This window comes from Sturnira hondurensis, unplaced genomic scaffold (assembly GCF_014824575.4).
Source record: "Sturnira hondurensis isolate 20B ecotype Veracruz unplaced genomic scaffold, ASM1482457v3 Scaffold0004136, whole genome shotgun sequence".
Taxonomy (NCBI): domain Eukaryota; kingdom Metazoa; phylum Chordata; class Mammalia; order Chiroptera; family Phyllostomidae; genus Sturnira; species Sturnira hondurensis.
The window spans coordinates 4,182,176-4,209,748 of record NW_028076767.1 but is presented as its reverse complement, the minus strand read 5'-3'; the positions used below and the strand labels follow the sequence as shown (position 1 = coordinate 4,209,748).

Sequence of the window (27,573 nt, the reverse complement as noted above, 5' to 3'; positions counted from 1 at the left end):
TTATTGTCTGAGTTTCCCATTCCACTTGCCCAGGAATTTTCCTAGCTTCTTACTATCCTGTCTAAGCAGGTCACTAAGAAAAATGTGCAAGTTGGGACACAGTATAGGAATGGTTTCAGAAAACAAGGTGGAGCTACTGACACTTCTCCTGGGTAGGAATCAGGTCTTCTTACTTGTGGTATTTGATAAATGTTTGTTGGATTGGTAAGGAAATATTTAAATAGCTTGTACTATTAGTCCCTTATCGTATGAGGCAGCCAGAATAGTTAAAATTTAGTGTTTCATAAAAAAACCTGTTTTAGAAACCAAAAGTATTTAACACCACATAAGTACTTTTATATGGATTTAATTTTATTTAGAAGTATAAACATTTATAGAACTGTTACTTAATTTTCTGTCAGCATAGTAACAGATTTGTCCTACTATAAAGTGTTTTCCTCCATTAGAGCCTTCTATACGCTAACTAGAAAAGAAGATCACTAGATGGCTTGGAATGTGGGGCTCCGCAAAGGGCATTAGAACAGCAGGTTGAGTCCTAATGTCCTTAGGGAGCAGTGATCTTTGCTTTTATTTTTGTACTATCAAGCAAACCTCTGATTAACTTCCCAAATAAAACCTCAATTGATATTATAAAATATATTAAGATTTCTACTCTTTTGTGCTGTTTTATAAGGATTAGGGAGTCTACTGAATCCAATGTCATGGAAATAGTTGCATTTCTTCCGGGTGTTCCACTTTTTTTTTCAATCTGTTTGATTTTATCAAGGACGTCAGAAGTCATGGGGCAGTGGCAGTCCCGTTATGCATGCATGCATATAGGTTATGCATGGAGAGTTACCTTCCCGGATGCCCACACTAGTAGTTATTTACACATGGCAAGCTAAACATGCTCTCTCTCCCATACTTCAGTTTTGTTTATTCAAGTAAGGCTAGATTGGAGACAGTGCTATTAAAATGAATTTTTAATGTGAAATGTTACAGACATATTAAAATAAGTATTTCCACCCCCTGAAACAACCATTGAACTTGGTATTATTAAGTCTCAGGCATGTTCTTTATACTTTTACTAACTATACATAGAATTATTTGACATGTTTCTAAACTTTCTATCAGTATCTGTAGTCTTTATTACTTAGCAGCAAATCTCCCTGTCTCCTTCACTAATTGTATACCTTCACTCTAGGTATTTAACCTGTCTGGGTTGTGGTTTTCTTTCATAACACAAATAACACCATTCAAGTGATATGAATAACAAGATAATTTCTGAAGTTTCTTTTTGCTCATATACAGTTCCTATATAAAAATACAGAAATGGATCTCTAAACTATACATTTATACATTACACTAATACATTTAGTGGTATACTAAAATTAATTTTAAAGGCAAACACTTGCAAGGCAGACATAACATTATGGTAATTTGGTACCAGTAAATGCCACTCTAACTTATATATAACTTTTCTTGCATCTAGGTAAAAACATTTTCATACCTATTCTTTGCATTTATAAAAACAAGTTGTCTTTTCATGACTTAGAATTAGCAAAATACATACTAGTTGCATACTAGTTGCTTCAGCACTAGACTCAGATAAATTCAAATTCAAATCCTGACTGTTTACTGGCTGCATGAGGTCAGCTCAAATAACTTGTTATGGGGGGGATAGTTTTTTTGCCATTTTTATTTATACAGCCAAAAATAATTTATGTCCTCAAACCTGCAAATCAGTAAAACTAATACTGTAACAAAGCCAATCTAATTCTATTAAACAAACAAACAAAAACTAAAAAAGAGGATATGCTTCATTGAGTTTAGAAAGAGGGGAAAGGAGGGAGAAAGGGAGAGAATCATCAATGTGAAAGAGAAACAGTATTCAGTTGCCTCTTGTATGTGCCCTGACTGGGGATGGCGCCCACAACCTAAACATGTGCCCTGACCAGGAATTGAACCACGACTTTTCAGTTTACGGGATGAGTCTCCAACCAACTGAGCCACACTGGCCAGGGCAAAATACCTTTTCTAAGATATTTTGGTTTATATAACAAAATAATAATTAACATTGTTAATATGTTTGATACTAGAAGTCAATTGTAGTAAAAAAATGTCAGCATTAAAGTGACTAAAATCTGTTCTGGCTGTTTTTATACCTGGTAGTTTCTAATTAGCAACATTTGAATATCACTTGCCTAATGAAATCTGATTCCAATTAGTGGCTTTTTAAAATAAAAATATTAATTGAATATCTCTTGCATATGCATAGTCCTTAAAATCTCCTTTTTCTTCCCTTAAAAATGGAAGTTATGATGGTATATATCAAAGACTAATATTTTCCTTTATATTTGCCTTATATAAGTTCCTTTTCAAAAGTAGAATACATCAAAAGAATTTTATGAACAGATTTCAAAGTTATCAGAAATTCCCAGATTGTATTTGTTTTGTTTTGCAGGGTTGTTTGTTTAATTATGTGTATTTTATATTAATTTAAACTTTCATTTGTCTTCCTCCTGATAATGCTAGGAAGCATTTCAATAAGAGGGGTGAACCCCCCAAATCTGGTATTTATAAAAAATTGTATATTTTTCTTACATATTTAAACTTCAGTTGCCTTTCAAGTATTATTTGATACAACACACCTATAGAGATGTTTTTTCCACTGCTGAAAACGGGCTTTGAACTCTTAGATTTTGATGCCTTTTAGTGCTTCTGTCATTTTGTTTGTTTGTTTGACCTCTTTCACTCAGGCAAAATGTTTCTCTTTGAGGACTCTTTTTTACTGGGGAAACAAACAAACAAATGAACAAACAAAAAAGGTTGCCTGGGGTGAGATTGGGTGAATAGGGAGGGTGGAGCATAGGGTTCTGCTGTTTTGGGTCAAAAACTGCTGAACACTCAATGCAGCGTGAGCAAGTACACTCATAAACCACCCATCATGAAATGGGCAACTGCATTGACTCTTCAGAAAAATTCACTGAAGCCAAATGCAGCTTCTCACAACAACACTAGCTGGTACACTGATACAGATGGGTTCTTAGAACACTCACCTAGCAGGGGAAGCCTGCACTACAAGGGGCCAACCCTCCAGAATGTAATTTCATTTCTCCGGTCCCCCTTTGTATATTACTATGCATTGCTGACAGTAGTTCCAAGATGGTCATTCCGAATTCAAACAAAAAGGATATGAAAAAGCAAATACTGGTCATCTACTCATAAAAAAGCTATTATAATGTTTTTCTACATTCTACATAGAATAAACAAATAACTAAAGTTTCTACCCTAGTAATCTCTAAGTAGTTATCACAGTCCGGTTTTAGTTATAGTTTTCAATATAAAAAGAACATCATGTCTTAGATAAATTCTGGAAGGCAGCTTTATTTTTATTTTATTTTTTAAGACTTTATTTATTTATTTTTAGAGAGAGGGGAAGGGAGGGAGAAAGAGAGGGAGAGGAACATCAATGTGTGTTTGCCTCTTGTGTGGACCTCACTGGGGACCTGGCCTGCAACCCAGGCATGTGCCCTGAGTGGGAACTGAACTAGCGACACTTCTGTTCACAGCCCATGATCAATCCACTGAGCTACACCAGGGCTGGAAGGCAGCTTTATTTTAAAAAGGAAGACAAAATTAAAATTCTTAGCATATGAAGTAATATTATGCTCCACTTCCTTTCTTACAGTATTTTTCAGCTATCATTTCTGCTTCTTCTGTGGTGCTGCTCCCTTGCCAGAAATAACCTGCATCTCCACCTCCCCAACCAATGATCTGTCCACTTCTGACTCAAATGTCACTTTACAATGCCTTTTTTGCCAGCTTGCTGCCCTCAAAGCTAATAGCTCCCCTCTCTACTATACTTCTACCTTACATTTACATCTTTCTTTGAAGTTAAAACACTGTTCTAATTAATTTTTATTTTTTAAAGAATTATTTCTTTTTAGAGAGAGAGAGAAACTGATTGGCTGCCTCTTGCACACCCCCAACTGGGCACTTGGCCAGCAACCCAGGCATGTGCTCTGACCTGGGGTCAAACTGGCTGGTATAGCTCAGTGGATTGAGAGCAGGCCTGTGAACCAAGGGGTTGCAGGCCAGGTCCCCAGTGGGGGCCATGTGAGAGGCAACCACACACTGATGTTTCTCTCCCTCTTTCTCCCTCCCTGCCCCTCTCTACAAAGAAATAAAAATAATAAAAAAAAAGAAATGGAAAAAAAAACTAGACAAGCACTGTATTTTTAATAAACACTGTTATAGCATTTCAAAAGCAAATCTTAATTTAAACCAATACCTTTAAAAAGAAAAACTCAGTTTAATTTCAAGAGTTTACAAAAGGGACGTTTGGATTCACAGGCTGGTGCTCACTGCACCGAAACAGGGTTTTTTTCTTTTTTTTAAAAAAAACTCATTTATTTGAGAGATACAACAAATTGTTCCACTCATTTACAAATTCATTGGTTGATTCTTGCATGTGCCCTAACTGGGGATCAAACCCACAACCTTGTGGTATTAGGACGATGCTCTAACCAACTGAGCTACTTGGTCAGAGCTGTAACTAATTTTCAAGTGAGTATCTACCATGTGAGTGTGAAGGCACTGTTTTTGAAGGCGGTGTCGTCTTCTCCCTTTCCTCCATCCTGGCTCAAAACCTGGTACATGGTAGAAGTTCAGCCTTTTTCTTTGAACTGACTTATTCAGCAATGAGATAAACTTAGAGCCTAATTTTAAATTAGGGCATTTATTGTTAAATGGTAAGAAAAGGAATTTCTTTAAACTCTTATTTAATGAACAGCAAATAACAATGTTTATGAACTGTATTACTATAGCAAGACAGCATAAATAGCACTGTAAAGTCCTGCAGATCCTGGACAATGCACTGTCTGGTTCCTAACTTAACCCAGTAGTGGGATATCAGCTTCACTCCTTTCTCTGAGAGTCTTAGGATAAATTAGTCCATTTAATGCCCTGTCTCTGGTGTAATTAAGTGAAGGAAAATGGACCACTGACAAGGCGGCTTAGTTTTGAAGAAAAGGTGGAACATGAGAAGTAGGAGAAAGTTTTAAGAGGACTAGGCTTCTGTAGGCCTCATGTTCTTCCTGCTGTGGAATAAATCTAACCACTTGAGTTACACAAGGTGAGTTTGGCAGAGATCAGATAGTCCTTCTCCAAGAGACTTGGTACCTAGTGTTATATCCATCCCAAGGAACAATGCCTGACCCAGCATTATATTCTGCCTTAAAACCAGGATTAAAAGTAGGTAATGGACCTGCAGTACTTGCTGCCACTTCCTTCTTTGCCCTTTGTCTCTTTAGGCCTCTTTACTTTTACTTTAACCACCTAGTGTATGCCTATTACATTTGAACAACCCAGGTTGGGTGAGTAAAAATATTTTCAGTAATTCTACCTGTAAGGCACATTCAGGGATCATCCGAAATAGGAATATAAATTTCTTTCTGTCCCATGAAAATTAAGATTTGCAGAAACTACAAGTAATGATGAAATTTATACTAATTTGAACTAAATAAGAAAAACTTTGGGCATGAGTTTTCCAGTTACCTTTATTCACTTTTTAGACATTAAAATGTACTGTCATTAAGAAATGATGGAGGAACCTGTCAAGATGGGCCATGTTCACACCAAGTCTGTGAAGAAGGTGGCCTGGGTCATCATGAGAAGTACTACACATGCCTGGGCAATGACTTCCACACAAACAAGAGTGTGTGCAAGATCACCATTATCCCCAGCAAGAAGCTCTAAAACAAGATAGGGGGCTACGTCACACACCTGATGAAATGGTTTTATCCATGTGTCTTTTACACGTGTTCCTGAAAACCTTTCCCCCTTTACACCCATTATCCCCTCACTTCCTCATTGGTTACTTTCAGTTCATTCTTAATTTCAATGTCTCTGGTTATTATTTTGCTTGTTTTGTTGATTAGGTTCCTGTTACAAGTGAGATCAGATGGCATTTGTCTTTCACTGCCTGGCTTATTTCACTTAGCATAATGCTCTCCAGTCCCATCCATGCTGTCACAAAGGGTAGGAGCGCCTTTTCTTTCTGCTGCATGTAATTTCATTGTGTAAATGTACCATGGTTTTTTGATCCATTCATTTACTGATGGGCACTTAGGTTGCTTCCAACACTTGGCTATTGTAAATGGTGCTGCAATGAACATTGGGTTGCATAGGTTCTTTTGGATTGGTGATTCAGGGTCCTTAGGGTATAATCTCAGCAGTGGAATCAAAGGCAGTTCCATTTTTAGCTTTCTGAGGAAATTCCATACTGTTTTACACAGTAGGAGGCTGCCCCAGCCTGCATTCCCACCAACAGTACACTAGAAACCTCTTTTCTCCACATCTTTTCCAACACTTGTTACTTTATGATGGCCATTCTCAATGGTGTGAAGTGGTATCTCATTGTGGTTTTAGGTTGCATCTCTCGGACAGCTGGTAATGGTGAGCATCTTTTCACATGTCTCTGGGCCCTCTGTATGTTCTCCTTGGAGAAGTGTCTGTGCAAGTCCTTTGCCTGTTTTTTAATTGGGCTGTGTCTTCCCAGTATTGAGTTGTATGAGTTCTTTACATATTTTGGAGACCAAACCTGTCTGAGGTATCACTGGCAAATATTTTCCCATATGGTTGGTTCTGTTTTCATCTTAATGTTGTTTTCTTTAGCTTGCAGATTTTTATTTTGATGAGATCTCATTTATTCTTTTCTTTATGCCCCTTCTCTGGGGAACATAACAGTGAAAATATTGCTACATGGAATATTTGAGATTTTCCTGCCTATCTTCTCCTCTAGGACTTTTATGTTGTCACAACTTACATTTAAATCTATTATCCACCTTGAATTTACTTTTGTGTATGGTGTAAGTTGGTTGCTGAGTTTCATATTTTTTGCCATGTAGCTGTCCAGATCTCCCAACACCATTTGTTGAAGAGGCTATCTTTACTCACATTGTATGCTTGTACCCCGTCTGTCAAACATATTAATTGACCACAGACACTTGAGCATACTTCTGGGCTCTCCAATCTGTTCCATTGGTCTATGTGCCTGTTCTTATGCCAGTACCAGACTGTTTTGGTTACAGTGGTCTTGTAGCATAATTTGGTATCAGGTATTGTGATCCTTCCTACATTGTTCTTCTTTCTCAAAACTGCTACAGCTATTTAGGGTTGTTTATGGTTCCATAAAAGTTTTTGAAATGTTTGTTCTCTACCTGTGAAATATGCCACTGGTACTTTATAATAGAGATCGCACTAAATCTATAAATTGCTTTAGGATAATATGGACATTTTTATGTTAATTCTTCCAATCTATAAACATGGTAAATGCTTCCATTTGTTTGCGTCTTCCTTAATTTCTTTATTCAATGTTGTGTAGTTTTCTGAGTACAAATCTTTTACCTCCTTGGTTAGGTTTATTCCTAGGTACTTTATTTTTCTTGTTGATATATCAAATAGGATTTTTTTGTTTCTGATATTTCACCATTGGTGTACAAAAATGCCTTTGATTTCTGAATATTGACTTTGTACCCTGCTGTTTTGCCAAACTCACTTACTAGGTCTAATAGTTTTTTTTGTGGAATCTATAGGAATTTCAAAATACATTATTATTTTTTTTAAACAGCTGACTTTAAAGTTTCTTCATCAGAAATGAAAAAAAAAAAAAACAACTTGCCTGGCTGGTATAGCTCAGTGGATTGAGAGCAGGCCTGTGAACCAAGGGGTTGCAGGCCAGGTCCCCAGTGGGGGCCATGTGAGAGGCAACCACACACTGATGTTTCTCTCCCTCTTTCTCCTTCCCTTCCCCTCTCTACAAAGAAATAAAAATAATTAAAAAAAAGAAATGGAAAAAAAAAACTGGACAAGCACTGTACTTTTAATAAACACTGCTACAGCATTTCAAAAGCAAATCTTAATTTAAACCAATACCTTTAAAAAGAAAAACTCAGTTTAATTTCAAGAGTTTACACAAGGTAGAGAATGCAGGCCACATTTTATATTTTATAAATGCAAACTGTTACATAATAAATATAAAATGAAAAGATAATAACAACTGTTATCAAGGATGATCTGCATTGATGTAATTTGAATATTCTCTATCAATCACATTTATAGGAAGAATCTCTTGGTCAAACTTATTTATGCCCCAACATGGGATGTGGTAGGTGAGTATTTGTAGGAATACAATTTATTGTCTGCTCCTCCACTCAGAAGTAACTGCATAAAAGGAGAGAAAAAAACCCACAAACAGAAGACAGTTATTTCATATGATAGTAAATCTAATAATGGTTATTTTGGTTACAGAGCAATTGATTAAGATGAGCAGTTAACTTGCATTAAGAAATAACACTTAAATGTAGCGATACCTCAATTTTAATACTACATTATAATACAATATATTAAAACTTTTAAAGTGATCATTTAAATTTGGTTAAGGTGTAATACACTATTGTACTTTCTATGAAGCATTTCCTAACAAATGTAATAAAAAGTTTGAAGTGTAATAGTTTTACTCATTTATGAAAATTAAGTTTTTAAAGGACAGCACGTTGTTTACAGGTAAATGACTATTATAAATTATTCAAGTAAGCCCTAAGGCTTATAGATTTGAAAAGAATTCTTAGACAGTAAGATCTTACATATATACATATACATTCGATTGTAAATTCTTTAAACACATTTTAAGTCTAGATTTATTACATAAGATTTTTCTAAATGGGAAATATTTCGATCCATTTACTCTAAAGTACCAAGTTTATTGACCTGAAACACTTCATTAAATGCAAAAAAAAAAAACTTGCTTCAAAATTTTGTCAAAATACGAGGAAAAAAAACTGCTTCAAAATTTTCAAATTTTACTGTACCTAATATTAAAGGATAAATTTGTTTCTTCTTTGAATGAGATATGAGATTTTACTAATAATGTTAATGGAAACTTAGAATACAGAATTATAAATACCAGATATATTGAAACTATTAAATCTGTAAACACAAGCACCACATTTATTATGTAGTTTCTTCTTCACCAAATAACTCATAATGTCTTACCCCCGTGTCTGTCCAGTCTACACTCAGAACTTTGTCTTCATGAGCAGCCAAATCATAGAGAGGAGCCTTACAACTAAAAGATGAAAATGCTGACATGTTATATGCTTTTGATGGTATTAAAACAAATAAACAAACAAACAAACATATGAACAATCACCTACCTACACTTTCCTGAAAACTTTAGAGTTCACCATCCTAGCCTCTATAACATTTAGTATTAAAATTCTGGGTATTTACTTGACCACCTTTCCTGATTTTCCTGTATCATTAGCAAATGGCCAAGATTTACTATAACAAATATATTCAGGAAAAATGTTACTCGTTTACAAAAACTTACGTCTAGGCCCATTTTTTCATTTCCTCGACTATTTCACTTTTACCTCCAAATAATGGCTATACCCTTTATCTATCCATCTATATGCTCATAACTCCCAAATTTATGTATTACCCAAAATTCTCCACTGAGTAATATGTACATCCCAACTGACAGCAGACTGTATTTTGGGCACTACAAATTTAAAACAACCCAAAGCTCCTGATTTTCCTTCATTAACTGCTTTTTCTACTCTTCCCCATTATAGCAAGTGGCACCAATAATCACCCAATTGCTGAGTAGAAAATACAGGCATTATCCTAGATTCTTACCTCTATATGAGCCAATCCTGCCAAAATATACCAGCTATCTCAAAAATATACCTAAAATTTTTAATGCTACCCCCATAGTCCAAATCACCATTCTCTGTCTCTTCAATTATAGTATTAGCCTCTCTGCTTTTGCTCCCCTGCTGAAAACACCTCTAAAGCCCGCACACTGAGAATGACACCCAAATTCCTCAGAGACCTACAAGGTCCCGCTCAATATAACCACTTCCTGCCTCATGTACTGCCATCAACAGTACTGCCATCTCCTGATTATTCCATCAACCCTGGTGGCTCTCTTGCTATTTTGTCAACATGCACAGATTTTCCCCACTTTACCTCTTTTCCGCTCTGCCATGATCTGTGCATGGCTCATACCTACACATTGTTCAATTCACTATTAGAATTCCACCTTCAAAGAGAGGCCTTCCAGATGTGTCCCTTTTGATATATTTATCATTGCATTTTCTCTTTATACAACAGGCAATTGATGAATCTTTTCTGGATCATAAATAGAAGTTACCTTCTTGTATCCCACAGCTTGACAATGTTATCTAAAGAACCTGAAATCAGCTGCTGCTCATGGGTAGGAGACCATTTTACTGCTGTGACCCAGCCTGTGTGTGAGGTTAGGGACAGCGACACCAAAGAACCATCTGAACAAAATAAAAAAAAAGTAACAATTACTGAATTTTAGAAGCAGGCAGAACAAATCTTAAAAAAAAATGTATGTAGAGCTTGTCTGGTGTGGCTCAGTGGTCTGAGAACCGGCCTGCAAACCAAAGAGTCGCCGGTTCAATTCCCAGTCAGGGCATGTGCCTAGGTTGTGGGCCAGGTCCCCAATAGGGTGTGCATGAGAGGCAACCACACACTGATGCTCCTCTCTCTTTCTTCCTCCCTTTCCCTCTCTAAAATAAATAAATAAAATGTTTTTAAAAATGTAGAAAATTATCTTTTTATATGCACCTCTAGTGAGAAAAAAATGTGATGGTATTTACATGCATTTTTCCTCCAGTGATTGACATGACTCACCTTTACTTCGGGGATCCCACAGTCTGATATGCCTATCTGTACTTCCAGATGCTAAACGTTTACACAGTGGAGAATAGGAGATACAATTAAATACTTTATTTCCTGTCTGTAAAAAAAAAAAAGGAAAGGATACTTAACCATGGTGGTTTAAAAGTAATCATCTCTAGAAGCTTACCATTTAAAAGCTCAAAGTTAATCAGAGTATCACTGAATTTATGTCTCACCAAAGTTGACTTAAGACTGCCAGACTCAACATCCCACACTCTAATTGTGTGGTCCCAGGATGCACTGCAGATTTCTTCAGCATCTGACCACAGAACCGAGGAAATTGCTTCCTTGTGGCCAGAGAGGGTCATTATGGGTGTCTAGAAATGAAAGATACCCAAAAGGGAAAGCATTTTCAGTTCAAAGTAATTGAAACAGTAATAGTAGTTAGTATTTCTGAAGTCCATATTACAGATATTTATTTCATCATGCGTTTTGGCTTTCACATCCTACCTTATTTCTTCTTTACCACAGTCCTCCAAGACAGATAATAATTCTGCAGATGGAGAGACTAAAGCTAAAAGATAACTTGCCCAAGATCATACAGTTTATAAAGATTTAATTCCAACCCAAATATTACTCCAAAGTTTGTAGTCTTTCTCCTATATTCTGCTGCCTCCCCATCTATTCTACTTTTCATTTTTTAAAAAATATTTTATTTATTTTTTAGAGGGGACAGGAGGAAGAAAGAGAAGAGAAATATCAACGTGCGGTTGCCTCTCACATGCCCACAAGTGAGGACCTGGCCCACAACCCAAGCATGTGCCCTAGACTGGGAATAGAACTGGCGACATTTTGGTTTGCAGGCTGGCACTCAATCCACAGAGTTACACCAGCCAGGGCCTCTTTTCATTTTGAGGACTATTAATATTAACACTAACTTCTTTCAGTTGTCAAATATACTATTATAGAAGACAACAGAGAAAGCTCTGGGATTAGATCTAGGTTTGAGTGAAGGTGCTGCCATTTTCTACATAATTCTTCCAAGTTAAATTAATCTAAATAAGTTATTCTTACCTCCTTTATTTCCACAGCATCTATCTTTTAAATAATGTTTATGGCTTATTAGTATTATAAAACCTCTACTTACCTTCTCAAATTAAAATCCCCAATTAGCTATAGTGTCTATCTTAAAATATAAAGAACATGTGAAAGAGGGAGAAAATTCATAAATAAGACAGTTAATCTAATTTTGTAACTTTGATACATTCAGCTTCCTTCTATATTATTACCTCTTCTATAATACCAAGGAGTTATACTGAATCAGAGATCAGCTAAGTTTTTTGTAAAGTCCAGAAATAAATTTTTTAGCTTTCCAATTCACATATACGCTCTGTCTCATACTCTTGGTTTGTCTTTAAAACCTCTTTAAAATCAGTCTTAGTAGTACAAAAAAAGGGCTCAGCCAAATTGGCTGTTGGGTTATAGTTTGCTAACTCTTGGACTAAATGATCCCAAAGTTCTCTTTCCATCTCTAAAATTTTCCTGAATAAAGTAAGGGAACCTGACACAAAAAACTATCCACAAATTTTTATTGCAATTTTATTGATGACTGTCAAACTAGAAACCCAAAGGGAACCTTCAACTGGTGAATGATTAAACAAACTGTTGTATGTCCACACAAAAAGAGTACTATACAGCTTTTACAAGTCATGATTTCCAATAACCCGAGTTTATCTAGATGCAAAGTCTACATACTGTGTGATTCCATTTATATGACATTCTGCAAAAAGGAAGATGGCAGGAATGAAGAGCACATCAATGGCTGCAGAGGACAGAAGTGGAGGGAAAGGCTGACTGTCAGTGCACAACCAGAGTCTCAGGGGATGACAAACTGTTCTCTTTCTGATGATTACATGGTTGCATATTCTACACACTTATCAAAATTCAGAAGCTTTTTACCAAAGAGAGTGCATTTTTCTATATGTAAATTTGTTTCTTTTTGAAGATAGAAAAGTTGCCCTGGCTGGATGGCTCAGTGATTGGAGTGTTGCTCTGTACACCAGGTTAGATTCCTGGTCAGGGCACATGCCTCAGTTGCTAGTTTGATCCACAGTTGGGTCATATACAGGAGGCAACTAATCAATGTTTCTCTCTCTTTCTCTCTCCCCACCCTTTCCTCTCTCTTGAAAATCAATAAACACATCCTGGGTGAGGATTTTTTTAAAATGAGCTGTTGGTTAAAAAAAAAAAAAAGGGAAGTCAACTTTGGCACCATCACTACAAACTCCAGTAAGATAGTACTGGAGTGGAAAAGCAATTGTGAGAGAAAAATGAGGAAAAAAACTTACTGTATGTTCATGTATGAAACAAATGGCAAGTTAACTAAGTAGCAGCATTTTACTCACATTAATACAAGTCAGGTACTAGAAAGAGAAGATAACATTTTTGATATTTGTCTTATTTTAGTCTTAAAAATCCACCTCCCCCCTCCCCAGTTCTAGCACAATTTTTACTTCAAAGGATTTCAGCATAACCTATGAGAAAGTGAATATATTATGATTTCTCAAATAAAATAAACAATGAATACAAGCTTATAAAAGTACGTATCTAAAAATAAAAGTTATCAGCAAGGTACTTAATGGAAGAAAATACTTATAATACATACATCCAACAATGACTCTGAAACCAGAATACATAAAGAACTCCTATAAATCAGTAAGAAGATAAGCAACACTTTTAAAAATTGGGCTAAAAACACAAGCACACACTTCACAACTAGGTGTCAAAGGGCTGGGACTTAAATACCACTACACACTACCAGGAATAGACAAAATGCCACACTTTGTAACATAAGTAAATTAAACATATGTTATGTGGTAAAATAAAATCAGTTATGGTATTAAAAAATCAACCAGTACTGGTAAGGATGTGGAGTAACATTGAATCTCATACACTGGCAGTGAAAGTATAAACTGATATAGTTTGAAAAACTATTTGGCAGTATCTCACATTCAAAAACCTGAACATGTGCTCCAGCCATTCCACATATGCAGAAATGACTGCACATATACACCAAAAGACAAGTGCAATAATTTTCTTAGCAACTTTATTTATGATGGCCAAAACTGGAAACAACCTACGTCTGTCAGAAGAAGAATGAATAAATTTTGGTATAGTTATGTAAAGGAATACTATACATTACTAAAATTCATTGACCTATACATTTAAAATATGCATGCCAAACTTCGGTTAAAAGAAAGGTAGTCCTGGCTGTTGTGGCTCAGTGGACTGAGTGCTTGACCTGCGTGAACCAAAGGGTCAGTGATTCGATTCCCAGTCAGGGCACATGTCTGGGTTGCAGGCCAGGTCCACAGTTGGGGGCATATGAGAGGCAACTACACATCATCAATGTTTCTCTCCCTCTCTTTCTCCCTCCTATCCCCTCTCTAACAATAAATAAATATTTAAAAATCAGTTTCCTCTCTTTAAAAATAAATAGAAGAAAGCTACATTCTATGTGAAGAATTTTTATAACTCAAGAAATAATGCAAAAAAAAGAAATTTTACTATAATCAAATATATTCTTTGGAGGGTGATCAGGGATATGCATCAATAAATTACAACTGACACTATATCCAAATTGGCAAGACATTTAAAGTTGTAATTTGTCCCGCCAGACGAAGTGATAAGGAAGCTGAGTTGCTGCCAGATCATCCTCTTGCAATTCAGCAGTCCATGTTTAAAATGTATTAAATTATAGATCACTACTTTCAGTTGGAACCAGCAAGTGCTACTGTTCACTGCATTTTATGAGTTTGATGAATCATTTATGATCACACTTTACTCTCCCTTTCAATGATTTCTATATCTTATTAGTGACTATAGAAATAATGTGTGCTTCATTTACTGCACGTTCATCACAGCTGTGAGAAAATGAATGGAAAATGTTTTTCTAAACCTGACTCAGTATCGTCCTTCGCATTAAGTATATTAATGTAGGTCAGATCATACTATGACAAGTACCTCCCTAACTTAACACAGTAAGAATAGGGATGAAATTTCTCATTTTGATTTAAGTGACTCTAGTAGCTAAATGACAGAACCGAAACCTTAATTAAACTCTTGTTTTCTAATGATTTAGAAGATACCAAGAGCATCCCTTAGTGAGAATTATACCCTCAGTGTATGAAACAATCATGATTAAACAGGTAATGAGATGCTTCACTTTAGTGCAAGCTTTGGAAAAGATCCTACTTCAAAATCCACCATGAGATTAAATATAATAGCTAAATAATCAGCCTACCAATTGGCAAGCCCAACTCAATGCTACTACAGTCAATGACTCAGATAAATGCAGCTGGAGTATTTCTAGTAAGTATTTACAAATCTACTGAAAGAAAGCTTAATTATGGCTGAAGCAGCCAAGCAAGACAAAGGGAAACTTAGGAAAAATAACATTAAGTTACCAGGTATCTCTCAATACAAACTTAAGCCAAGTATAGCAGCTCTCACCAAAACTTACCCTTGTTAGTCCCAATTGCTCTGTTTTCTGTTTCTTTCTTGGTCTATTTGTGGGTTCCTCCATTTCTTCTTCTTCATCTGTAGGGACTATATCATACAGAATTAGATTTGATATTTTTTAAATTTATGGTAAACATTAATTGCAAACAGTCTCAAAGAATTCTTACAAAGTATACACTTTCTCCACATTATCTTAATTGGCTAAGGAATAGATAGATATTCCTACTTATTTTGGCTAAAGAAAATCATACATAAAAACAATACCTGTGTCACCAATCTTCCAAAAGGATAAAGTAAAAAGTAAAGCACATTAAAATCCTAGAAGTTAACCAGCTTCGTATCTTGCTATGCCTTTAAGATTATTGTAAGTATTCATTACTTTACTGTATCTATGAAAATTGCTTACTAATAGTTGCTGGACAGTTCTGGCCATACTGCATTTACATAACAAAGGTAATGTCACAAGATAAACACATGAAAAGGACATACATTCCAGCCATGTTTATTCTTAGAATTATTTTACTTTTCTAAGAATGAAGTTAAATGTTTTATAGATATTTTTGATTTTTAAAAAATATTTGTTACACATCATTTGGCCAGGTAGCAAACCTCCAGATGGAAAACCACATATTTTATGTTTTATAACTGTATTTTATGAACATGAAAGTTTTCCAAATTAGACTATTAAGTGCCTTAAGCATAACAACTTATATACATATCTCATTTACCCAGAACCAGCAAAAAATAAAATATTCAACAGGGAAATTTCCTAAACAAATCACTTTCTGCTTCAAAACTGTTTATTGTAAGCATTTTGGGGATATCTAGTAATTAAAATGGATTGTATATTTCCTGCCATCTTATACATAGTTACCTAAAACTCTTTAAGCTTTTCCTATTCCCCCCAACTCTACTTTGTAAACTATATTTAGGGTATTATGTTGTAATATAGCAATTACTTCAGAAGTATCAGAGGTATTCTGATCTGTTTACCTGTACCATAAATAGTTCTAGACTACTACTTTTAAAATTCAAATTATCTGTTTTTCCCCATCTTCTTCCAGTGTCTTCTTATTCTTATGAAGGCACCTTCCTCTGAGAGTCCTCCTTCCCCCTACTCCTCCTCCTCTATTTGTTCCCTCTAATCTATTGTTTTCAAAGTAAGAAGTCTGGTAAAAATGTATTAGAAGTTTGCTTTTTTTTAAAGCAAAGCAGCTTAACTAAGAAAATTTCTCTAACAGTAAAGTATACTAAAATTACTCAGAAGGTATTTTCGTTTATGTCCAGATTCCTGAATGAGAGAACTCAGGCAGCGACATCCCATACTGCACCAAACACGTTGTTCTCACTTCCAGCCACTCAATGACACTGTCCAATAAATAAAGCAATGATGGGGTATAAAAACATTTTGAAACACAGAGAAACATGCTAATTTTTCTATCTACTATACTCCTTTGTATCCTACAAAGTCCTGGTACATTTTTAAAGGTAAAATACAGGTTAAAAAGAACGCTTTCACTGAAATTCTTAAAATATCATTAATCAATATAGAAGAAAGACTTGATTTACCTGTAGACCAGATCTTCAGCATCTTATCCCAGGAGCCACTGCAAAACTAAACAGATATATACAAAGGGGAAAAAAGTTTATAACTATAACCCATATTATCTGCTTTCTTCCCCTTCTATTTAACTTAAAACCTTTACTTTGCTCTGAAATCCTTACTACTATGGTATCATCTGCCTATCTTCCTAGTCCTCCTAAAAGTTGTACCTTCAATTTTCAGCAACTGAAGAAGCTGCCATTCTTACCTGATCCAGTGCCCTCACCGTGGTTGCTTAGATAAGGGTGGACAACTGACCTCCACTATGCCTACAGATCTTTATCCTTCAGGACTTTTTTTTTTTTTGAAAGCTTGTATTCCAGAGTGTAGTCTTTTTCCAGGAATAGCTGCTACAAGATGTAAAACCTGAGAACACCGAAGGCCAGGCTTTACTGCCAAGTGGAAAAGCCAATTTGAGGTAAGAGAGAATAAAGTCAACTTGGGGAGACAAAAGGGAGAGGGTGTGCTGGCCACATTCAAGCCTTCACTCCTTGGTTCCTGAGACCCAAAAGCATCATCGTCCTGCTCATAATGTGGTTGTTTACTCTGCCCTTGGATCTCATGACCTTTAAGCTGAAAAAATTCCAGATGAGCTCCTGTCTTCTACAGACACATGACAAGGTACAATGAATTCACTTAAGTTTGGACTTGTAAACCTTCTTGATGGTTCAAATATGAACAATCATAAATCTTTAACTCTAATATATTAACTGGCAAAAAGTGCTGAAGAAACACTCATAAAAAGTGGCACACAAAACTTTCAAATGGTAAGAGAGTTTGGAATCCTTCCTAAGTCAATGCAATATTGCCTTCAGGTTTATTTCCTTTTAACTAAATTTCCTTTTAACTAACCTTTACACACTTTGTCATGATAAAGAGATCAGCAAGAATATTAAAAGAACCTCTAGTAACAATAACCTTAGTGTATCCTAAGGCTTTTAGTTAATCAAGCAGGCATTTTCAACTAGTAACAGCATTGTGAGCAGCTGAAAGGTTTAAAATGTCATTATGATTGATTTAAGGTTAAACAAATTGCTTGTTTACCTGATTTCTTAAAATTTCTGCAGTTTATTTAAGTTCTAAACCAGAGATATACTGAGACTGAAGAAGTCCATTTTTGCATCTTTTATCATATCAGTATTTACTTTTTGGTTTGAAATCATATTCTTTAGTTACCAATTGTTATGAAAGTAGGCCAATCATAATAATATACATAGACATTCCCTTTTCATAAATTCAAAGTCTAAACAGTACTGCTAACACAACAGCTACTTACTTTAGTTCCTGTGCTATCAACAGCGATGGAATCCACACTTCCAGCATGACCTCTGCAGCAGTGTAGGGCTTTCACTTTGTTTCTCTCTACATTCCACTCCCATAAAAGAACAGTCTGATCCATAGAGGCACTCAGTAGTAGGCAAGACAAGTTGTCTGAAGAAAGGATAGCACAAAGGTAAGAATCAAGTTAGTACAAAAGTTTAAAATACAGTGTTCTGAAACAAATTCAATATATTGTCAAGAAAAAAACATTAAAAAGATAAAAAGGTCATTTTGTCCAGCTTTGAAAAAGAAGCTAACTCATGGTAAAAATATTACAAAAGAAATGAGTTTAAGCCCTGCCTGGGTAACTCAGTTGGTTAGAGCACTGTCCCAATATGCCAAGGTTGTAGTTTGATCTCTGGTCAGGGCACGTGTAAGAAACAACCAATGAATACATAAATAAGTGGAATAGCAAATCACTATTTCTCTCGAACCAGTAAGCAAAATTTTTGAAAATGAAATGAGTTTAACATAATCTTTACTTAAAAATATGTTATCTGATATATTTTAGTAAGGATTCACTTCTATTAACATGAATTGTTTATATAATACTTTCTTCTTAAACACTGTATTTTTCAAAGACCTCACAATAACTGAGGCAGGAGACATTTCCTACCCTGTCCATATTCTACGCCAGCACTGAAAATGGCTTACTTCCAATCCCTATCCAGGATTCCTCTCAGTTTAGGCAGAGACCTTACCTTTTTTCACCCAGGCCACATCTTTTACAACATCTGTATGTCCCACAATTGTCATTATTGACTTTCCTTCCAAGGACCAGATCCGAGAAGTCTTATCATAAGAACCAGTCAAGATCCTGCAAGGAGAAAAAAAAATCCTATGAAATGCAGTTTTCAAACCCCGAAATCAATTATATTTCTAAGGTAAGGACAAAGTCAACCTTAAGGATAATTCTTTTAAACTCTCTTTAATATGAAGATTAAGATTTCAAAATATACTAGAGTAGATCAGAAGGTGTTACATTAGACTTTTCCTGACCTACTAAAAATAAAAACACCATTGACAAATTCTACATTTCATTTTTTTTCATTTCATTTCATTTCAATTCTACATTTCATTTTCATTTCAGTTGTATTGTAAATACAACTCTTGGGAAAGCTAAGCAAGTTGGCTGTACTCTGTATGTAACTAGTGACAACCATTAAATAGAAAAACAGTAAAACCACTTAAAATAAACCAGTAAAAACATTAACCTTGTATAATAACTCCAGGAGACATTCTGTGAATGTACACCACTATACACCACTCCTGAGGTGTTTTTTCACAAGTAAGGCCAGGGTGGGGTTTGCTCTAAGCCATATATAACTTCTTGATTCCAGTTTGCCCATTTTAACTCTAAAATAGCATGACCTGCATCTTCATCAGAGTGGGTCAGGAGATTTATGACTATAAGGAGAATTTTCCTCCTCTATAAAACAAATTATATCCCTGGTCTTAAAAGCAACATAGTCAAATCAAATAAATGCCCTGACAGCTGACCTATCCAGAATGCAAATGTCACTACATCTTCACAAAGAAAACTTACTAATAAATGTTTCTTCTCAACTTACAGTGAATGTAAAGATCTTTGGTATGGTCACTGATACATATATCGTAAATTACATTTATAGAGAACAGAGAAAGCAGAGGAGAAAATTCCCATCATAAACACTGAAAGAAGTGGCATGAGAAGGATACGAAACACTGATCTGGCAGTACCATTCCTCTGTCCCTTCGATTGAACTGATCCAGTCATCATGGAATAAGCATTGCTCTGGCTGAGGTGCAGTATATTTCTCCACATATTCTAGTTCCACAACCTCTTCCTAGTCAGAGAGAAAACAGAAGTCAATCAGGTGGTGTAGTCTTAAAATGGTACATTATAAAGATACAGGACCCCAGTTTAATAATCTGTAGTATGTCTGCCCCCTTCATAAGCCAGAAAATTTGGAGCCATACAAAAGGCGAAAAACTTTATTTGATCCGACAGTATGCTATGAGTAACATTAAGAAATGTTAATGACCTTGGAAATCTTATGCTAAACATGAGGAAAAAACAGAATATAAGAAAATTTAAATTATAAAATCACAAAAGCATATTGTTAAATAGGTACAGAGCTTCTGTTTAGGATGATGAAAATGTACTGAAAATGGAGAGGGTGATGGCTGCATAACACTGTAAATGTAGTTAATGCCACTGAATTGTGTATTTAAAAATGGTTAAAATGATAAATTTAATGTATTGGGTTGGCCAAAAAGTTCGTTTTTCCCCCCTGTAAGATGGCTCTAATAGTGCTTAGTTGTCTTTAGCTTCATTCGAGGCTATTGTATTGTGACAGCTGTCATATCAGCATGCATTTAGAAAAAAACAAAATTAGTGAATTTCTGTGTAACCATTTTAATATTGAACATGGAAGAAAATAAGCAACAATTTTTGGCATATTATGCTTTATTATTTCAAGAAAGGTGAAAATGCAACTGAAACACAAAAAAAGATTTGTGCAGTGTATGCAGATGCTGTGACTGACTGAATGTGTCAAAAGTGGTTTGCCTAGTTTCGTGCTGGAGATTTCCCAATGGACAATGCTCCACAGATGGGTAGGCCAGTTGAAGTTGATAGCAACCAAGACATTGAGAACAATCAACATTATACCATATGGGAGATAGCCGACATACTTGAAATACCCAATGCAATAAAGTTATTGGTGAAAATGAAAAATGTGTCTTTTACAGAAAAAACTATATGCACTTTTTGGCCAACCCAATATAAAACCAAAAGTTTGAAAATTAGAGCAAAGGGAGAAAAATCATTCTAAATCACAATAATGCAATCTATAAGTTGTTACATGTGCACAATCACTTCCTACGCCTTTATGTGTAGTAAACACTATTTGCTATTCCCTTTCTTGACAGTTCTTCCGCAAGTATGAAGGTATCTTCACATATTCATTCATCTGCATTTCTTAAATAATATATTCTCAGAAGAGAGGATTTAAAATTTGAACATATAGAAACTAAAATTCAAATTTCGAGGAAAAAAATTCGTGAAAAGGATCTTGGTTACTGAAGATTCTGGCTGATTCTAAATAAAGTTTACCTGATAGTAAGTAAAACAGAGCAGGTGGCATTTGAACTTACAGATGAGATGTTTTCCAGTTCCATGTGTTTGACCAAGGGCATTCGCAGAAACTGGCCTTTGATAAGGAAGTCAAACTCCACGTGTTTGTGGACCTCTGAAGAAAATATGTAATGAAATTATCACTCTTAGGACCTGAAGTGGTACTGACAGAGGTATGTAAGAGACCCCAAAACAAACGGATTCCTATTATTCCAGCATGGCCTCTGAATTTCTCCATGGTATAATCAGGTCATGGGTCCCTATATACTAGGTGATTTTTAAGATCAGAAATAGTTCATTCACTTGGCAAAAACTGTTTTGTTATTCTTGGTGGTACAATTTTTCGGTTTTTAAAAAATGTTTTAGTCTATGAAAAATTTCAAATATATACAAAGTAGAAAAACATATGAATCCCCATCCCCATTGCACCTTTGGCAATTACCAACTCATGGACAATCATTTATACTTCTCCCTCTACACACCCACTGCTTTATTTTAAAAGCAAACTTCAGATATAGTATCATTTCATCTGTAAATCTTTAGTAGGTACCTGTATACTATAATGACTTTTGAAAAGTCAACATTAAAATATTCTATAATTATTCCTTTGAGTATCAAATACTTAATATTCATGTTTCCTTATATCATAAATATTTTTACAGTGAGCTTTTTAGAATCAGCATCCAAAGTCCACAAATTATATTTGATTAATGTATTTTATAATAATAATCTTTGTTTCCTTATTTCCCTGGGCATTCATTTATTTGTTGAAGAAACTAGGTCATCTGTCTTTCAGTATTTCTTACATCTGGGTTGGGTTGATTACATTTGTGAGTTGTCATTTAACATGTTCACTACCACCTATAACCTGCACACGAGGCAGACTTAAACAATTTTGATTAGTTTCAGATTTGCTCTTTTTATGATATTGCACTCACCTCTAGGCTAGGATGATGTCAGTATGATCCCACTCACCATGCTCTCTTTCAACCTTTGACCTAATTAATGATTTTAGCAGCTACTGAAAATCACTACTTAAATCCATTATTTCATTTGGAGTTACAATATGCTAAAAATTCTTTATTCTTTTGCATTTATTACAGATAATCCTTTTGAAAGAACTATTTGGATTGTTACTTTTTAAAAATCTGAAATCTGGCCTTGGCTTGCATGGCTTGGTTGGTAGGAGTATCATCCTATTGACAGAAGGGTCATGTGTTCCACTCCCAGTAAGGGTATATACTTAGATCCCTGGTTCAGGTGCCTACAGGAAGCAACCAATCAATGTTTCTCTCCGCCCTGCTCTTCCCCATTGCTTTTCTTCTCTAAGCATACCCTCAGGTGAGGATATAAAGTAAAAAAATAGCCCTGGCCAGGTGGCTCAGTTGGTTGGAGCATCCTCCTTACACCAAAAGCTTTCAGGTTGGATTCCTGGTCAAGGCACATACCTAGGTTTTGGTTCCATCCCTGGTTGGGGTGTGAGTAGGAGACAACCAATGGATGTTTCTCTCTCACATTGATTATTTCTCTCTCCTTCCCCTCCTCTCTCTAAAATCAATAAAAGCATATCCACCCAGGCTGGTATAGCTCAGTGGATTGAGCACTGGCTGCAGACAAAAGGATCGCCAGTTCGATTCCCACTCAAGGCACATGCCTAGGTTGTGGGCCAGGTCCCCCATAGGTGACATGCAAGAGGCAACCACACACTGATGTTTCTCTCCCTTTCTTTCTCCTTTCCTTCCCCTCAGTCTAAAAATAACTCTTAAGAATAAATAAACAAAAATATATCATTGGATGAGGGATCTCATCAACCTAGGTATGTGCTCTGACTAGGAATCAAACCTGGAACTTTTTAGTGTATGAGACAATGCACCAACCAACTGAGCTACCTGGGAAGGGCATGATTTTGCTTTTTAAAAATGCAAAAATGGAGAATAAACTTTATAATAACCTTCATATACCTATCATGCAACTCAAATGATCAATTTAGGGTCAATCTTGTTTAACTAATATTTTTGTACAAATTGTTTATATTGATTTTATGGGCTAATTAACTTATATTCACACTTAGCATATGTTTACTATTTGTAGCTTGATACATGTTTTACTTGATATTCTTACATGTGTGTTTTATCCATTCACTTTATGAATCCTAAACACTTAAAAAAATCAGTAAAAAAATATCTTCAGCACACTCAAAATTATCTTCAAAAAATATCTTCAGCACACTTGATTACATTTATATCACAAACATTATACTAAAATTTTATTCCTAAATCTCAATAGTCTTAAAAACAGATTAAACTGAAATATTATTTCCCAAATACTTTTATTTCAAACCAGGGAAACTCGTATTATAATTTATAAATTTTACCATTATAAAATGCTTGCAGTATTATAACATAAGGCCAAAAAAGGAAATAACATTAAAATGTGATGGAACTGCCCTGGCTGATGTGGCTCAGTGGATTGAACACTGACCTGTGAACCAAAGAGCCACGGGTTCAATTCCTAGTCAGGGCATGGGTCAAGTCCCCAGTAGGGCGACACGGCATGTAAGACGCAACCACATGTTAATGTTTCTCTCCCTCTCCTCTCTTTTCCTTCCCCTCTCTAAAAATAAATAAAGTCTTTAAAGAAATAAAATAAAATAAAATGTGATGGAAGTTATTGTAGCTAGTCATATTGTGCCATCCTAACTCTTCAGAACATATATACCCACCATTTTTGGCCTCCAGCAATTTATTAATAATGTTACTAAGGTCGGCAATTTCAGAAGCTGCAGGGATTGAGAAGGGAACATCATCTACTGCATATCTATAAAAAAGAAGTGACACATCAAGATTAAGTCCACTTAATAGTTTATTTTACAAAGATTATTTTAATGAATGTGCATTTATTTGTTCAACAAACACTTACTTAGTATCTAATACATGTCATTTTGCTACATGGGGTTAACAAAATTAAGACGTGGTCTCTGTTCTCAGAAAGGGTTAATACCTGGTACCCAAACAGAATGAAACTACTTAAGAATAGTGTCATATATAACATATAAAATGGGAGAACAAAGAAACCATAGGTCATTTCCTCCTAGAGAAAAGGAGGGTGGGAGAGCAGAGTCTGAAAGGACACAGAGTGAAAGAGGGATAGACAAAAAGCAGGAGTGCAAGGAGAACAGATGAACAATAGCTCACAGTTATTAAATTGATCACCCAGCCTATTCCCGTAAGTGTGATAAATAGTGACCAAGGAAAAGACATCAGTGGGAATGTGGAGAAATTAAACCTTTATCCACTGCAGGTGGGAAATATAAAATGGTGCAGCTGCTTTGGAAACATCTTGCAGCACCTCAAAAAGTTAGTGGTAAACACGACCTTACATTTGACCCATTAACTCCACTCCTAAGTATGTATTACCCAAGAGAAATGAAAATATATGTACACACAAAAACTTGTACACAAATGTTCACACCATCACTATTCATAATAGCTAAAAGGTAGAAACAACCCAAATGACCATCAACTGAACAATGGAAACAAAATGTGGTGTTATCTGTATAATGGAATATTATTTGTCCATAAAAAGGAATGAAGTACTGATACATGCTACAACATGGAAGACACGTCAAGCCAGTCACCAAAGACCACATGTTATGTAGTTCCACTTGTATGAGATGTCCAGAACACACAAATCTATACAGACAGAAAATAGATTAAATGATTGAGTAGGGCTAGGGGAATGAAAGGACTGGGCAGTGAAAAATGTTCTAAAATTTACTGTAGTGATGGTCACATAATTCCGCAAAACCAGTGAACACTTTAAATGTGTGAATTCTGTTGTATGTGAATTACATCTCAAAGTTTTTATCAAAAATATAAAAGGACAATTAATAAAAAAAAATATCTACAAGGCCAAATTTAAGGCTGCATTTGTGGGGTATGGAAAAGTTTCCAAAGATATTAAAGTAGAATCTATAGGGCCCTTCAAGCCTCTTTTTGTCACAATGGGGCCTCAGAGCTTGTCAAAAAGCAGATTCTAAACAAGGAGCTCTGGCATGAAGGCTGAGATTCTGCTTTTTCTATCAAGCTCCCAAGTTATGCTGCTGATGATGTTTCTCAAACTACATTTTGAGAAGTAAAGCTATAGTTATATATTTATCATGCCAAAAGTAGTAAGCAGTTAGTTAGGCTTTCCAAAAGGTAACAAAACACAGAAATTAAAATTTTCATTCTTCCTTTCACTTACATGTCAGTAAAATAGGGGTGGGATAGAAGGAGTAGCAAAATTCATATGCACATTATAAATATACAGAGTATATGTAAATTATATACATATGGATAAACAAAACGGTTTTATCCCTTCATTTGACCAGACCATATTACATATTTTTCGAGAATCTATACACACACACGACATTAGTTTATCTCAGGGGTTAAAATACAGTGGTAAGATTTCATGTGAATCAATAATAATAAAAATTTCAACTAGAAAAGATACAGTGGCTATGCTACTGCATCATCACATTACTTGAGAAGTGTTGAGACTTAAGTATACACACTCACGTACATTGATAACACAATTTATGTATACAGTAAGCAATAATGCAAGGAGTGACTATGATTCACCAGGTCAATTCATGAAACTACAAATACCCCATGAGGCAAAATGTAATTAGGTTTCAAATGAATGCTATGGACCTGGGGACTATTGTTGAAAATGTTTATACATTATATATACACAGAGCTATATACCCCGTATATACAAATACGTGTACCTGTATATGTACATACACTGCACACACACAAATCTGTAACTGTTTTGACTTCATACTCCTATCAAAAACAGTCCTACCAACCCCCTCTTGGGAGCTCCACTTTCTAGCCTGGTGCAGGAAATCATCGTCTACCATCTACTTAAGAAAATGAAGTTGTGTTTCAGAAACAAACACCACTAGCTGCCTGTAACAACTTGGTCCATTGTTCAATTACATAATGTGCTTAACTCAAAGAGCAAGCCCAATGCCCTCCGGCCCCTACACATTTACAGTTCAAATTACATAGAGTCTGAAAGCCCGACAGTAGTGAGGTGACATTAGAGGTCGTACCCTGAGAAACCCTCTAGGATTTCCGCTTGAGCAGAAAATACGCCGAAAAAGAAAAAGGAAGGGGGGTTGTGTAAAAGTGAATACGGCAAAGACAGGGATCCACAAAGTTATACTGAAGGGGTCCCTGGCACGGGAGAGGAGAGGAGCTTACTTACTTCTTGTTGTCAGTGAAGAAGCGTGTCTGGAGCTGAGCCATCGCGGGAAGTAGGCACAAAACTCGCCCACAGAAGCGTAAGGGGTAACAGACAACGCGTGCTCTGGTCCCTTCGGACTACAAAGAGAGTCAGCTCTAAATCAGCCTGCACAGGGAAGAAGAAACTGCAGCTCTGAGCTGGAATTCCGCCTTCTTCCCTCCCGGCCTCCTGAGCCAGAAGACACCACGAGGTGGCCCTCCCACAGACGCCCAGCCCACAAACATCAACTACCTATTCCTAGATTTAGGAATCATCGATTAGGAAAGCAAAGTCTTAAAGATGGCATGTCCCTCTAAACTTTTTGTTTCTTTTCATATGTTTAGGCCTGTGGTCGGCTATGAAAATACAGAAAGACTCAATTCAAATCTGATTTTCTCTCGCTTTTTCTTTTTTTAAACGTGAACGTCTATTTTTAGACCCGATACTTGAAGCACAGCTCCTACATAATACAAGCCCCAGAAAGCACCGCTTCTCGGGCGCTACATGCACTGGGAACTGTGGTCTTTTTGCCACGCTGTTTTCAGGATATCTTATCTGCATTAAATCATACCGATTCCAGCCAGGTGTTCATTAAATTTCCTCTCTCTTCAGATTTAATTTACTAAAGCAGTTCCGGGTTTATTGTATCATGCATACTCACAAGCAGAACCTCACTCTACAGAAATTCTTTGTGGGGTCTCCCCTCTAACTTCATACTGTAAATCTACACGAGAACTGCGGAGAAAATAATCCTGAGTCAAAATGGAAACTAACCACGGTGGCCGATAGCGGTCTTATCTCATGGTATCGCGGTGCGCCAACCGGGATGGGATGCGCCTGCGCATTGTGCTGGTCTCCATGGCGGGGCCTCGGAGCCAAGACGAGGTTGAGTAGACTCGTTTTGAATTTTTACCCCTCTGCTCCAGCACTTTGTGGACTTCCCTTATCTGCCTGTAGAGCTCTCGGCAGCAGCGGGACTAGGGGAGTCGGAGGTTTGGCAGAACTGTCTGCGTCGGCGGACCGGACGCTATCTCTCAAC

The 27,573-nt window shown here is 36.0% G+C and overlaps 2 protein-coding genes and 1 long non-coding RNA gene across 8 annotated transcripts in view; 2 read left to right on the top strand and 1 right to left on the bottom strand.

The window, feature by feature from the left end:
* The first annotated feature begins 5,688 nt into the window (after window positions 1-5,688).
* LOC118985215 (uncharacterized) lies at window positions 5,689-19,980 on the top strand. Its single transcript, XR_005066075.1, has 3 exons — window positions 5,689-5,777; window positions 13,621-13,623; window positions 19,970-19,980. It is a non-coding gene; the product is annotated as an uncharacterized LOC118985215 (long non-coding RNA).
* Window positions 7,919-27,573, bottom strand: WDR12 (WD repeat domain 12). 2 transcript variants are annotated; one of them, XM_037043575.1, is made up of 14 exons: window positions 27,309-27,573; window positions 26,517-26,632; window positions 23,980-24,074; window positions 21,278-21,372; window positions 19,859-19,965; window positions 18,841-18,956; window positions 18,096-18,250; window positions 16,786-16,831; window positions 15,218-15,303; window positions 10,932-11,072; window positions 10,708-10,813; window positions 10,199-10,331; window positions 9,037-9,109; window positions 7,919-8,205 (listed from the first exon to the last, which is right to left on the bottom strand). In XM_037043575.1, exons 2-14 carry the CDS (start codon window positions 26,555-26,557, stop codon window positions 8,128-8,130), a joined length of 1,272 nt encoding a protein of 423 aa, XP_036899470.1. In that variant the 5' UTR covers window positions 26,558-26,632; window positions 27,309-27,573; the 3' UTR covers window positions 7,919-8,127. The 2 variants fall into 2 exon arrangements, with proteins under 2 accessions (XP_036899470.1, XP_036899469.1); XM_037043574.1 differs by lacking the exon at window positions 27,309-27,573 and having other exon boundaries at window positions 26,517-27,162.
* The window catches only part of CARF (calcium responsive transcription factor), a 59,345-nt gene continuing 59,104 nt past the window's right edge, over window positions 27,333-27,573 (top strand). For 4 of the 5 annotated variants that reach the window (XR_005066074.1, XR_005066073.1, XM_037043570.1 and 1 more), the window contains exon 1: window positions 27,333-27,419. The gene's annotated coding sequence lies outside the window, so the exon portion shown is untranslated. The remainder of the gene's footprint in view (window positions 27,420-27,573) is intronic. The other variant, XM_037043571.1, reaches the window with a different exon arrangement.